At 39.8% G+C, this 15,354-nt stretch overlaps 1 protein-coding gene across 1 annotated transcript; it reads left to right on the plus strand.

The window, feature by feature from the left end:
* The first annotated feature begins 2,128 nt into the window (after nt 1-2,128).
* LOC120570773 (NLR family CARD domain-containing protein 3-like) lies at nt 2,129-14,247 on the plus strand. Its single transcript, XM_039819299.1, has 10 exons — nt 2,129-2,624; nt 2,838-2,945; nt 3,488-3,586; nt 4,028-4,127; nt 6,601-6,829; nt 7,020-8,826; nt 8,924-9,097; nt 9,468-9,641; nt 9,867-9,913; nt 13,367-14,247. Exons 1-10 carry the CDS (start codon nt 2,533-2,535, stop codon nt 13,900-13,902), a joined length of 3,366 nt encoding a protein of 1,121 aa, XP_039675233.1. The 5' UTR covers nt 2,129-2,532; the 3' UTR covers nt 13,903-14,247.
* Nucleotides 14,248-15,354: the final 1,107 nt, after the last annotated feature.

The raw sequence follows: 15,354 nt of genomic DNA on the forward strand, positions 1-15,354 counted from the left end.
TCCTGCTCCTCAACACCTTCATTTGTTTCTCTCACCTTTTGGTTTCCTGGGGCTAAAAAGGACGCTATGTCCCTTCCTCGTTTCATGACAACTATTAGAAGAAGAAAAAACGTAGGGGCATGCATTACATTTCGTTTCCTAACCATCCCTCCCTACTTAACACGGGCAGATAGCCTGTTGATTACTTTACTCAAATGGATTTGTTAACGCAATGCAACAGCCAAGATGGATGAAGTTACGTGGTTAACATCCCAGCATTGTGCAGTCCTAGCAACAATACTATTACTATATATATCAATATGGCAAGGGGCATGTCTAGGCCTCCGTGTAGAACCGCCACTGAATCCAGTTATTTAACTATTGCAATTACAGGAAACACACGTTTTAAGGTGCACAGTCTCTACCTCCAACATAGACAAAAGACAATAAACACAATTCTGCATAAAATATGACAGTATAAGTTTTTTTGTTTTGTTTTTTTGGGAGTCGAAGCCCTGGGTGTAATTCAATGTAGAACCGCCACTGCTGCTTTGAATGTGTGGTTAACAGCTGTGACAGCAGTTTGTTAGCATTTGAACAAAGTGCTGTAAATCTACCTTGTTGTACAGGTTGAGGTTAAAGTCATGGGATAAGTGTGTAGAGTTCTGAAAACTGTGTTCAAGACAGTTACCCACTGTCGTCTAGCAATGAAAAAAAAACTAAATATTATGCATTTTGTATTTGTTTATTCTACACTTTTTTCATTCATCCAGGTATATTTTTGAAAAGTTATTCTGGCATATGTATCTGTGCTATCTTATTTTATTGTATCTTATTTATTATTTTTAGTATATTATATTTGTATGTGTGAGAATGAGTATGTCTGTATATCCAAGTAACTTGCTGCTCCCAATTTGGGATTAATGCTATCTATCTATCTATCTATCTATCTATCTATCTATCTATCTATCTATCTATCTATCTATCTACTGTATCTATCTTTCTACTGTATCTATCTATCAATCTATCTATCTATATATCTACTGTATCTATCTATCTTTCTACTGTATCTATCTATCTACTGTATATATCTACTGTATCTATCTATCTATCTTTCTACTGTATCTATCTGCTGTATCTATCTATCTACTGTATCTATCTATCTTTCTACTGTATCTATCTATCTATCCTCTAAATCTCCACAGAAGCTAACCATGCTAAGCATTATGGAGTGGATTCCAAATCCATATTTAAGAAGTCAAATGTAGCTCTGCTGACAAAGTGAGACAGGACTGGAAGTGATCAGTATTATAGCATATATTGATATTATATCTTGCTTTTTTATATGATGTAGACTACTAAATTATATCTGATACTAAGTTAAACTATGTTTTATTGTGGCACTGTTCTATACTCTAGCTATATACTGATATATTGTATTGAGGTAGGAGTTCTCAGGGCAGTAAAATGTCCCCTGTGTAATTTAAGACCCGTTCATTTGAACACTGTGGAACAGAATGCAGCTTCTCTCTCCCCCTCCCTCCCTCTCCCTCTCTCTCTCTGGTGTACCCCTGCTCTATGTGTAGCAGCAGTTGTTAACTTTCACTTTCTCCTGTTTTGACGCAGATATTTCTCTCCACTTTAAACATTTGGTAAGTAACACTTTTCAGCTGATTTCTGATTTTTCATTAAACTGTAAACGTGTTTAGTTGGAGAAGAGTTTAGTTTGGTTAGAGTTAACTGTAACAGTTATCAACTCATAATCCTAACAGCCACCGTGTTCAGGATCACCAGCTGCTCTAACAACAGGAGCTAACCAATGCTAACCATGCTAACCATAATGGAGCTGTTTCCAAATCAATATTTGAGAAATCAAATGTAGCTCTGCTGACAAAGTGAGACAGGACCGGAGTTGATCTGTTAGTGTGTGGATGAGAAGTGACTTATCTGAAACTTTATTTCAGATAAGACATTACTGAAACTCACCTATTATTTATATTCGGAAACCCAACAACTCATGAAAAAGTCTGAAGTCTCTAATATTTATTCTGTACTGCAGTAAAAGTACCAATACACGCTATCAAATCCTACTGCGTTAGTACAAGTTAAAGTTCTACTTCGAAGATATTAGGCCTACTGCCCTAGATATGATGTAACAGACTTCTTTTTACAGTCACTGGTAACATGATACATCACAAGGAGGCCACATGGAGAGTGAGCAGCAGAGAGTTGATGCTGCTGATCTTTAGCTCATTAGATGGTCAGTTAGCTCCATCTAGTGGACAGATAGTAGAACTCCATCATCTGATGGGGGACAGCTTAAATCATCAGGGAAACATAAAGGATGTGTCAGAACTTGTGTTCAACCCACAGCCATCTTCCAACTACTGAGACAGACTTGGTTTGTGTGGGCCTGAAGGAAAGAGCAGCTGATTCTCTGTTTTCTACAGTATCTGTGACATGTTAGAGAGGAATGAGAGACTAATGTGTCCTGTGATGAAAAGCTTGTTATAGTGACAGAGGTCATGTCTCCCAGCAGGTGAGGACTCTGCTATGAGTCAGTGTGAGGACAGAGAGGAGGGAGCCCCTCCCTCTAAAAAACCCACTCTGTGTGGGGACCATGACAGCCAGACCAAAGCTCAGAGGTGAGATGATGATGGACTCTTCTCCATGTTAGAGCTCAGCACTCACATCATTCCTCATCATGATTCATGATTCATCATATATGTATATAATATTAACTATAAACTTTATTAGTCAGAAAAGAGCCAACAACTGATTATCAACTGAGATGAGACGGCATCTTTCATCAGATTACATTTTGGTGAATAGTTACTGATCCACTGTCTTTGTATCAGGATGCAGCAGCAGAAACCTGGACCTGAACCCAGCTGTGTGTCCATGAATAGTGACTGGTCTATGGATCGTCCTATTAACTTTAAAGATGGACAAGCTGTTGATGAAAGGTAAGAATTTAAAAGTGAACTTTGTTATTATCTGACTCTGTCAGAGCTACATAGTCGAGGATGCCACATAATGTGGTTTTGATCTGATGCCCAGTGATACCAGGACCAGAACCACCAGCCAGCTCTGAACTGCCAAACACCTTTCTTACGACTGAAAGTCCATACGTTTTCAGGAACATGAAGAGTTGATTCATTGCAACAACAACAACATGTAAAAGATCATAATAAATCTTTGGATTTATCAAGTCCAAGTAAAGTCACATGTTGTTAATTTTTAGATTTTGTGAAGTTGAGTCTAAAGTCATCAGACTCATGTTGAGTCAAAGTGACGTGAGCTTCTACTTCAGAGTGCAGCACTAAGAAAAGTTCACATGTTCACAACATGATCTACTCTGAGACCGATCCATTTATAGTATTTATCCTGACACTCAATTCTCAAAATAAGACTTATATATCATTATTGATATAATGATAAAACAGGGCAAATTAATTAATGTAACTAGTTAAAAGTATTATTTTCATCTTAAACTACTTTTCATTAGTCTGCAGCAAAGACCTGAACCCAGCTGTGTGTCCATGAAGACTGACTGGTCTATGGATCGTCCTATTAACTTTAAAGTTGGACATGCTGCTGATGAAAGGTAAGAATTTAAAAGTGAACTTTGTTATTACCTAACTCTCAGAGCTTCATATTCGAGGTGGATGATGTCACAACATGTGGTTTTGATCTGCTGCATAGTGATACCAGGACCATAACATCCAGCAAGACACTGATATTTTAATTAATAACATCTAATTTACTGACGCACAGTGGAGAGCCATGTGTCCTGAGTTCTGAGGTTATCGCTGCACACCAGCGGGGGGACAGTCATTGATTTACAAATCAGATTTAAAAATCTCACAGTGACCCTTTGGGGGCTCCATAAAAAACAACTGAAACCAGAAGTTAGAATTGATTTTTTTACTTGTTTGCTGAGAAGGAAGAAGCAGTAAAGTTTTGAGTTTGATCATGAGTCCAATAAAATCTGATAGATGAGTAGCTGATGACATTCTGATTGAATACATACCTGATACCATATCAGAACACTTGATGTTTTCTCCAGAGTTCAACAGGAGAGTTCAGAGGGCCTCGATGGTCAGTCTGCCCAGCTGCATCAAACAGACCTGGACTCCATATTTATGGTGTGTACATGTACAAACACAGATTTCACTATTAGCTACAGATTAAATGCTAAACTACCATTCAGATGCCAACAGTCTCCATGCTGCTCTGTTCAGACCAGTATACCTTCAGCCTGATGAATCATATGTTGTGTTCTTTATAGACGTTTAAGATTAAAATGTTACGATATTTCTAGTTGAGGTTAAAATAGGGCTGGACGATTATGGCCAAAATGATAATCACGATTATTTTGATCAATATTAAGATCACGATTAATTATCACGATTATTTGTTGATTTTAACCAAAACAAATCTTATTGTCACATAGGCTAATTATAACTGCTTTTACATCCATATTGTGCTACATTCCTGCTAATACATCCATATTGTGCTACATTCCTCCTTTATTGAGGATACTGTGAAGGAGTATGCCATTTCAGCTGTTGTGCGACCGCTTTCCACACATAATGTAATGTATCTACCTGACGAAATAGCAAAGCGGATTTCGGTGGCTCATTACACTGCTACTTAAAGGAACACGCCGACTTATTGGAAAGTTTATTCACCGTAACCCCCAGAGTAAGACAATTCAATACATACCCTTCTCATCTACGTGCGTGCTGTAAAGCTGTCTGACGGCTCCAGCAGCATCAGCCCATCACAGAACAGGGAGGTGAATGGTTCCAGTAATCCTACTGCTCCGAATAAGTGACAAAATAACGGCAACATGTTCCTATTTACATGTTGTGATTTGTAGAGTCACAGCGTGTACAAAAAACAATGTAACATGAGACACAGCCATCTTCTAACCGTAAACAAACCGGGAACTATATTAGTTCTGTTATTTTGTCACTTTTGTCACAATTCAGAACAGTAGGCTAGTTGGAACCAGTTACCTGAAGGATCTGTGCTAGGCTAAGCTAATGCTGGAGCCGTCGGACAGCGTTACAGCATGCATGGAGATGAGAAGGGTATGTATCGACTTGTCTTACTCTGGGGGTTACGGTGAATAAGCTAAATTCCCAATAAGTCGGCGTGTTCCTTTAAATGTCTGCGTTGCGCTCTGATGCTCCGAAACCCACTTTAGAGGCAACATAAACATCGCTGCATGTCCCGCTAGTAAACACTAATAACACGTTACCCAGCAGGTAACGTTAGCCTACCGTTAGCTACAGTAGTAACTGGATTAAACACGGCTAAAATGCTGACAGCTAAATGGTGTAGTGTGACAGGATTCCAAACAGCGGGACGTAACAGTCTGCCACTAAGGCTATGAGCTAAAAGACACAAACTAGCACTATGGTCACTGATGTTGTCTGAAAAACAAAACAGACGGGACAAAGTGTTGCGTTTACTGGTAAACTGGTAAACCTTGTGACCGGCTTATGATGACCGACTGCTATCTGTTGTGGAATGTTCCTCACATTACTCTGTCCTCTGTGACTGTCTACATCTAGAAACTAAGCTGCACGGTGCAGGGAACAGCTCTGATTGGCTCATGGAGGCACGTGATCAGACAGTGGTTTATGGAGCGCTAGATTGGCTTTGCAAAAACTTTTAAAAGGAGCGTTCTATGAAGGGAATGACGCATTTTAAATATTGCTCGATCACGCAAATTTGATCGTGGGAAGCCAAAATCGTGATCGTGATCGTGATTAAAATTGTATTAATTGTGCAGCCTAGGTTTAAAGTTTTTTCGTGATTTCAGTACACAAGTGTAGAATTACGTTTGTACTACCGAGGACCAATTAACTTTAACTCAATCTGTGCCAAATTTCTGTACCTTAGAGCGTCTTTCACAGAGAGCTGGGCTTAGCTTGGGGACACACACACACACACACATGCAGAGGTGTGGTGCAGACAGAGTGAGAGTTACGCTGCCTCTGCAGTTTGTCAAAGTCACACTGAGACACGGCAATGCTGGTAAAGGGGACACAAGTGTGGTTACAGTTTCAAAACTTCATGCAGACAGCGTTTGCTGCAATATAATATAATATAATAGCGAGATCGGCGTGCAGTTAATGTTTAACTTCTAAGACAAGTGGAAGTTGGTGACTGACAGGCACAAGACAAAAGCGTTCATATGCCCTTGTGACAGACTGACAGGCTGGAAGTTTTTCCTCACCACTATTGCACTAAATGCTTGCTCTTGGGCGAATTATTGGGTCTTCTATCTGTAAAGTGTCTTGTGATAACTCCTTATGATTTGATACTATAAATCAAATTGAATTGAATTATTAGGTCTTAAGAGGTGAGTTATACAGGAGAGAAGCCATTTGAGTTTGTGGCAAAACCTTTCAAGGTGCTCATTTTTCATTTTGTGACTTTCGATTGAATAAAAGTCATATTTCATCATTTAGGTTTTCTTCAAAATAGTGTTAAAATCTCGTCTGGTTCTCGTGAACCCAATCTTGTGCCTTGTCTTGTGAGCTGAGTGTCACGTCACACCCCTAGTTCTTTACATTAAATGTTCAGTTTATCGTTCTGTTTCAGCTGCTGGAGGAGAACATTGTCACCTTTGTGAAGAACGAGCTGAAAAAGATCCAGAAGGTTCTGAATCCAGCTTACCCAGAATTCTTAGAGAGTCAGAAGAAGGCTGAGGATGTGTTGGACGGTGAGGATGAAGAGCAGAGTAGGAGCAGCAGAGACGCATTTCTGAAGATCACGCTGTACTTCCTGAGGAGAATGGAGCAGGAGGAGCTGGCTGACTGTCTGCAGAGCTGTAAGAGGATTTTAACAGATTTGTCATGATGGAAAGAGGAAATGGAGGCAAAATGTGAGAAGTGTATATTTCCAAACTATGCTGTAACTAAACTGCACACATTTGCATCAGATCAAAGGCTGTTGTTCTTCAAACTGATACAGCCTTAAATGTTTAGATTCTCTGATTTAATTTGATATTTGTTTGTTAGGTTGTTCAGAAACTCGTGTTGCAGTGTGCATCCCTAAATTCAAGTCCAACCTGGAGAAGAAGTTCCAGTGTGTGTTAGAGGGGATTGCTAAAGCAGGAAACCCAATCCTTCTGAATAAGATCTACACGGCAATCTATATCACAGATGAAGGGACTGCAGAGGTCAATGATGAACATGAGGTCAGACAGATTGAAACAGCATCCAGAAAACCAGACAGACCAGAAACAACAATCAGACAAGAAGACATTTTTAAAACCCCACCTGGAAGAGATGAACCAATCAGAACAGTGATGACAAAGGGAGTGGCTGGCATCGGGAAAACAGTCTTAACACAGAAGTTCACTCTGGACTGGGCTGAAGACAAAGCCAACCAGGACATCCAGTTCATATTTCCATTTACTTTCAGAGAGCTGAATGTGCTGAAAGAGAAAAAGTACAGCTTGGTGGGACTTGTTCATCACTTCTTTAGTGAAACCAAAGAAGCAGGAATCTGCAGGTTCGAAGAGTTCCAGGTTGTGTTCATCTTTGACGGTCTGGATGAGTGTCGACTTCCTCTGGACTTCCACAACTCTGAGATCCTGACTGATGTTACAGAGTCCACCTCAGTGGGTGTCATTCTGACAAACCTCATCAGGGGGAATCTGCTTCCCTCTGCTCGCCTCTGGATAACCACACGACCAGCAGCAGCCAATCAGATCCCTGCTGAGTGTGTTGACATGGTGACAGAGGTCAGAGGGTTCACTGACCCACAGAAGGAGGAGTACTTCAGTAAGAGATACAGAGACAAGAAGCAGGCCAGCAGAATCATCTCCCACATCAAGACATCACGAAGTCTCCACATCATGTGCCACATCCCAGTCTTCTGCTGGATCACTGCTACAGTTCTGGAGGACGTGTTGAAGACCAGAGAGGGAGGAGAGCTGCCCAAGACCCTGACTGAGATGTACATCCACTTCCTGGTGGTTCAGTCCAAACTGAAGAACATCAAATATCATGGAAAATCTGAGAGAGATCAACACTGGAGTCCAGAGAGCAAGAAGATGATTGAGTCTCTGGGAAAACTGGCTTTTGAGCAGCTGCAGAAAGGCAACCTGATATTCTATGAATCAGACCTGACAGAGTGTGGCATCAATATCATAGAAGCCTCAGTGTACTCAGGAGTGTTCACACAGATCTTTAAAGAGGAGAGAGGACTGTACCAGGACAAGGTGTTCTGCTTCGTCCATCTGAGTGTTCAGGAGTTCCTGGCTGCTCTTTATGTCCATCTGACATTCATCAACTCTGGAGTCAACCTGCTGTCAGAAGAAGAATCAACACCCCAGAAGACTGAAACCAGCGAAGATGGATCTTCACAGTTCTACCATAGTGCTGTGGACAAGGCCTTACAGAGTCAAAATGGTCACCTGGACTTGTTCCTTCGCTTCCTCCTGGGTCTTTCACTGCAGATCAATCAGACTCTCCTACGAGGTCTGATGACACAGACAGGAAGTAGCTCACAGACCAGTCAGGAAACAGTTAAGTACATCAAGACGAAGATCAGTGAGAATCTATCTGCAGAGAGAAGCATCAATCTGTTCCACTGTCTGAATGAACTGAATGATGGTTCTCTACTGGAGGAGATCCAACAGTCCCTGAGTTCAGGAAGTCTCTCCACAGATGAACTGTCTCCTGCTCAGTGGTCAGCTCTGGTCTTCATCTTACTGTCATCAGAAAAAGATCTGGACGTGTTTGACCTGAAGAAATACTCTCCTTCAGAAGAGGCTCTTCTGAGGCTGCTGCCAGTGGTCAAAGCCTCCAACAAAGCTCTGTACGTACACATAACTATCCAGATTAGATTAAGTTTTTATTTAGAGAAGAAAAAAAATGTGTAATAGTTTTTTTATGTATTGCTGATTTCTCTTCAGGTTAAGTGCTTGTAACCTGTCAGAGAGAAGCTGTGAAGCTCTGTCCTCAGTTCTCAGCTCCCAGGCATCTAGTCTGAGAGAGCTGGACCTGAGTAACAATGACTTGCAGGATTCAGGACTGAAGCTGATGTCTCCTGGACTGAAGGGTCAACACTGCAGACTGGAAACTCTCAGGTTGGTGTTCAGTTAGGAACTAGGTAACAATTTTCAACAACAAAAACAATTCTTGTATTTTCGTTATCCAACATTGAGTGCCTGGATATGTTTTTTTATGACTTTTTTGGTCATAACTCTTCCTCCACTCCATGAACTTAATTCCCTTCCATGAGCTTTTCCTTTACCCAGCTTAAAAGTATTCCGCTTAAATCTATGCACAATGTAATGTAATGGACATTCCACTTCCCACCTGACCAAAGCGGGAAAAGTTCTATAGTGTTGCTTTAAGTAAATCCTTAGTTGGGAACAAAAGTGGAAAAATGTGAATGTCTAACATGACGTGTGTGTGTGTGTGTGTGTGTGTGTGTGTGTGTGTGTGTGTGTGTAGTCTCTCAGGCTGTATGATCTCAGAGGAAGGCTGTACTTCTCTGGCCTCAGCTCTGAGCTCCAACCCCTCCCATCTGAGAGAGCTGGACCTGAGCTACAATCATCCAGGCGACTCAGGAGTGAAACTGCTTTCTACTTTACTGGAGGATCCAAAAAACAGACTGGACACTCTCAGGTATGGACGGACATACACATACTAATGGACTCTGGTTAATGTTTAGTGGAGGATCTGGTTAAAGGTGTATCTGATTGTATTACTTCAAGCAATGTACATTCAAATTAGGTACTTACTTTTCCTAGTCAACTTTTTAATTCAGTACCAGTACCCAACTTTTGTAATTTTGCAATTATCCACAGCCCTGGAGTATGAAGTTGATTGTGTATTTGTTTCTTCCTGCAGGGTGGACCATGGTGGACCGCAGATTTTGAGACCTGGTCTGAGGAAGTGTGAGTGTGTTTTAAGTTTGCTCTAAGAGAACTCAGCTGCGTGTTACACTAGTTTAACCCCTTCATGGTGCTGGAAGTATGATATTAGATGAGGTTACTTACTATTTCAATGTTTTACTGAACAGGATGCTGAGTGCTTCATTTCAGTTTATTTTATGAAAGGGGACAGTGCAAATTAATAAAACACATGATTTCCCATGGGTTAAAAAATAATTAGACAAAAGGCTATTTTTCATCTGTAATCCCCTGCCCTCGATGTTAAAGGTTAGGCTTTTTAAAATGCAAAGAAACAAAAAGGAAGACGACACAAGCAAAACAAAACATCACATAAACAGAATACAACAAAACAAAGCACAACACAGAACTTAACATAAGACGAGACACAACACAGAAGCAGAAAAATATACAACAAAGCAAAACAGAGTATAAGAGTGCTTAGTAATTGATGGTAAATTGGCTAAATCTGCCTTTACCAGTGGATGTTATTATATAGACATTAGGGTTGCACAATATTGACAAAATGTGATATTGCGATATCGATATTAATTTTGATATTTTTAAACATATGTAAAATTACAATAGTTTTAGAAGAGAAAAGATTCATAACAAATTAAACAAGTTTTTTACAACACCAGGTTTATTTTAACTGATTGTCATATTGGACTGGTACAACATGAATAAATAAATAAGGACCATGTCTACAGAACAGGACATGTTCTACTGGTTGGACAGTATAAAATAAATAAATAGGACACAACTTTTCTTTCTCTTCTCTCATTTGTTCCGTTTAGTTGTCTCCATCTATTTCTTCACTACACTGTCACTCTGTTGAAATATGTACACTCGTCACATGGTATGCTCCATAGGGTTTGTCACGTAGTGGACCCGTGGTACGCTCCATAGGGTTTGTCAAGTAGGGGAGCCATGCACTGACGTGCAGTAACATACAAGTGGCACGGTTACTGGCCAATGAAACATGATCATTATAGCATTTCAAGCTCTAAATCAAACACATGTAAGCCACACAGCCAACGGACAGGATGCGCTCCACAAAATAAACAAAATATTGCATACTTATTGCGACACTTTCGATATATTGCGATAACGATATTGAGTCGATGTATCTTGCACCTCTCAATATAATATTGCACAACGTGATATTACGATAACGATATTGAGTCGATATATCTTGCACCCCTAATAGACATAAGTAAATATAAAGAAATAATCAAGAAACAATAGCACGGTGCTTCCACTGTGGAACTACTTAACTCACACTGGCCAATCATGTATCTGGAGATCAGACTTGTCAGTGTGGTTTGAGGTGGTGTGAGAGTCCCGTACAGGAAACGCGAAACATCACTGCCTCTATCTCTGCCACATGAAAGTTTTAAAACGCCAAATACAAGCACTGAACTGCCCGAGAGTTTGTGGAACAGCTGACTGTTTCCTGTAACAACAAAGCACTCGCTGTCTCCATCGTCTCTTTTCTTTCTCTCTCTCTGTGAAATTAAGCTGCTTTTAACTGCACTTGAAAGCCACTGTTTCTCGAGTGAATGCCCAATTAATGTTCAACAAAACACTTTATTTTTCTCCTACTGTCTGTCTGCATATACCTGTATTCGCCCTCTGTCTGAAACACTACGTCTGTACAGTTGAGAATTAAGAAACAGACAGGAAATGGGAAATAGTTTATTATTATTTTATTTTTTGTAATGATCTCGTTATCGTGATATGTAACAAGGTTATCAGACATTTTCTTATTGTGGTGCAGCCCTAGTCCTCCAGTGAAGTCCTGGTTTATTTTATTTTGTTTGGATATTGGGTTACAGTGATTAAATGCACACTTGGTTGTATTTAGGGGGCATGGGTTACAGGAAATGAGGTGCACAGGTGGGAGGAGCACAAACAGTTCTCACCAGACCACAGAGCAGAGACCACAAACTACAGAGCACCACGGATAAGAGCTTAAATCAACCGGTATGTTCATCTGTCTTGTACAATTTATTACAATAAACCACAAGCCTCAACTGCAATAATCTCTGGAAACTCTTTGTGTGTCTGCGTGAAAACGTCACTCCTACCTGTCCTGGATGGTAAAGCTAGAGGTACAGCAAAGCAATATTGGGGCCAACAATACTTGTGCCAAAACTTTAAAAGTCCATTAGTCTCCAAACATCAGTCAGCTGGACATTAAACTTAGTTTTTCTCTCCTCTTGCGGGAATTACTGTAATTGTTGGGGCTTTGTAATTTATAGAGTGTGGTCTAGACCCACTCTATCTGTAAAGTGTCTCGAGATAACTCTGTTATGATTTGATACTATAAATAGAATTGAATTGAATTGAATTGAAAAAATTGAATCCTCTGCTGACTGCATGTTTTTCCCTCTAACGTGCTCTACATGTCCTCTCTGACTTCCTCCTTTCTTTTCTACTCCCCAACAAAGTCATCTGATTGGTTAGGAGTGTAGCTATACAGAAGATAATTCACTTAGATTACTCCACTGAAAAATACATTGCATTGTCTTTACCCAGATATGAACTGAAACAGCATTTAGTCATGTAGTTAACTGTATAAAATAAACACTTTATTTATATTTATTTAACAGTATTTGTGTATGTCCAAGACTTGAGTTTTAGTTTTTCTTGCCTGAAGTACGAAGATAAATTTCTCTTATTAGATACGTTTCTGATGTTAATATTTAATTAATTAATTTAAAATCCACAAACAGAACAAACTGAACACGTTGATCCAACAGAACTAATAAATACATAAATACATTAATCAACAGTCGAGCCAACAGAAAGCTAACTTTGTTTCTTTATTTTTTATTCACACATACGTTGTTGTGTTCAAGTAGCCTTTAGTTTTCTTCTCTGGATGTTTTTAATAAATAAGCATTGAAAAAACTCACAGTTCATAAAAACAACACTGCATAATTAATGTCACAAAGATGTTTAAAAGGTGAATAAAGTGAGTTGAGGTATATTTATCTTCCAGTTCCTGATGGGAGACATGGTATCAGATATATACGACACAGACACAAACATACCATAAATACTAATTTTTCATACATAAACTGGTATTTCTATAAAGTCAACATCAGCTAATAGCAGTTTTAGAAAGCAGATGGTTGAGAGCTGCTTTGTGCTGCAGTAGAAGAAGATGTGAGAGTTTTATTAGTGAGACTTTATTCAGTTCATGTTCATAGATTTGGATCATCAGCTGTCATCACCGGGTCAACACGAGGACAAGAAGCTGAACATTGTTGACATGTTGACTCTCATGTTCACTAACTGTTCATGTTGTTAGAACTGGATTGTTAAACATCACTCACAGCTGAATATGAAATGAATGTTTGAATGATTTTCTTTAAGTTATTGTCAGTAAAGTTGTTAATAAATCATCAGATGATAACCTGCATCTGTATTGTGTCTTGTTCTCTCCATCAGATGTCTGTGAACTGGGACTGGACACAAACACAGTACACAGAGGACTTAAACTGTCTGACAACAACAGGAAGGTGACACGTGTGAGAGAGGATCAGTCATATCCTGATCATCCAGACAGATTTGACTACTGGGCTCAGCTGCTGTGTAGAAATGGTCTGAGTGGTCGCTGTTACTGGGAAGTCGAGAGGAGAGGATGGGTTAATATAGCAGTGAGTTACAGAGGAATCAGAAGGAGAGGAAACAGTGAAGACTGTAGGTTTGGATGGAACGATCATTCCTGGAGTCTGCACTGCTCTGATGATGGTTACTATTTCAGGCACAATAACAGAAGAACATTCATCTCCTCCTCCTCTGTCTCTAACAAAGTAGGAGTGTATGTGGACGTTCCTGCTGGCACTCTGTCCTTCTACACAGTCTCCTCTGACTCACTGATCCAACTCCACACCTTCAACACCACATTCACTCAACCTCTTTATCCTGGGTTTGGGATCTGGTCCGCTGGTGCCTCTGTGTCTCTGTGTCCTCTGCAGGACTAAGAGTCTCTCCTGTGGACAGAAACACTGACTGAAGATCAGCTGCTGAAATCAAAGTTCAGTCTGTTCACCATCACACACACTCTGCACTGTGAAGCAGATCTGAGACTCAAACACAAAAACATTCATCTGATTTCATCTCTGGGATTATCAACATTTGAACTGTTGGACTAAAAACACTTCATGATATGCAAAATGTAAAAAATAATCAACAGTTATTGGTTACTATTATGTCCTTTTATATTTTGAATAATATTGTAATATTTCAAATTTGGAAAACAAATGTTTCTATAAACAATTATCATATAGTCTGTTTCTAAATGCTTTTAATAAAATCTATACGTTTCATCTTGAGGGCGATCATTTGTTCATTTGATCATATCATGACTTCATTCATCAGTTGACTCTTTACTGAGATTGATACACCCCCCCCCCCTAATCAAAAACTATGTAACTCAGTGCAGCCTACTCCAAAAAAAAACTAATTCCGTTACATATATAAAGACATTTGCACCATAAATTAATGCAGAAAAAGCACAAATTGTTGCAGAAAAACCAGAATGCAGAAAATGAATTGTTTGATGTTCAAAATTCTAACCCCTTGCTCTCATGTTCTCTTCAGCAACAACCGTTCAAACACAAGCTAGGAGCTACGATCACTTTTTGGCAAGTGGAAACGTGCATTTGATGGATGTATTGCTTCTTAAAGAATGTATTTAAACTGGTTAAGTTCTTGTGGGCTATAATCTGTCAGATAGAATTGAAATCCAGTATTTTTGAGGCAGAAACAACCTTTCAGTGTAAAGGTAGGGGCTGCAATCACTTTTTGGCAGAACAGCAGAAGCGGGTGCCCCCCCCCCGCACCAAGTGACTGATGGACAGACAGGTGCTGCTGTCGGTTCACTTTCCTTCTTCAGTTGTCGGATGGAAAGTTGGAGATGTTTCCAATCAGCAGAAATCAGCTGGGACAGCCAGCCAACACACACACTGGGAGTCCAACCACTTTAATTAATGTTGACGTTGTGAATATTATATCTGAACTTTTAGCTTCAGTCTTCATCACAGACTCCAGCAGTTTTGGACAGTACCGAAGCCAAGTGGATGTAAAATCAATCTGAGCATCACAACTAACTGTTTTAGACACCGATATGGTCATAATAATGCTCCAAAATGCTGTCAAATTGCATATTTATTTTTAAATCGTCCCATTTTCTTAAGGGAAGGACCCCTAAACCTCCTGCCAAATATGGTCCCCCAAGTCTTTTCCCAAACCTGGGGAAAAGTGCCCAGTGTAGTTAAACAGGAGGAATGTGAGGTAGAACAACAGCCTGTCAACTGCTACTGTTGATTCTGCATCAAGCTGCACAGTTTGGACATGTGCAGCTAACTGACTGCAGCTGGAACATCTGGTGGAGCATCACAGCTGTCTACAAACAAGGACAGATGTTAATGACT

Source organism: Perca fluviatilis, chromosome 2 (genome assembly GCF_010015445.1).
Source record: "Perca fluviatilis chromosome 2, GENO_Pfluv_1.0, whole genome shotgun sequence".
NCBI lineage: Eukaryota > Metazoa > Chordata > Actinopteri > Perciformes > Percidae > Perca > Perca fluviatilis.

Bases quoted from the DNA above. Each gene is read 5' to 3' on its own strand.
- LOC120570773 (XM_039819299.1), top strand. From the start codon at position 2,533: ATGAGTCAGTGTGAGGACAGAGAGGAGGGAGCCCCTCCCTCTAAAAAA. The intron at 2,625-2,837 runs GTGAGATGATGA...TCTTTGTATCAG, and splicing joins AGCCAGACCAAAGCTCAGAG to GATGCAGCAGCAGAAACCTG. The intron at 9,914-13,366 runs GTGAGTGTGTTT...TCTCTCCATCAG, and splicing joins GAGACCTGGTCTGAGGAAGT to ATGTCTGTGAACTGGGACTG.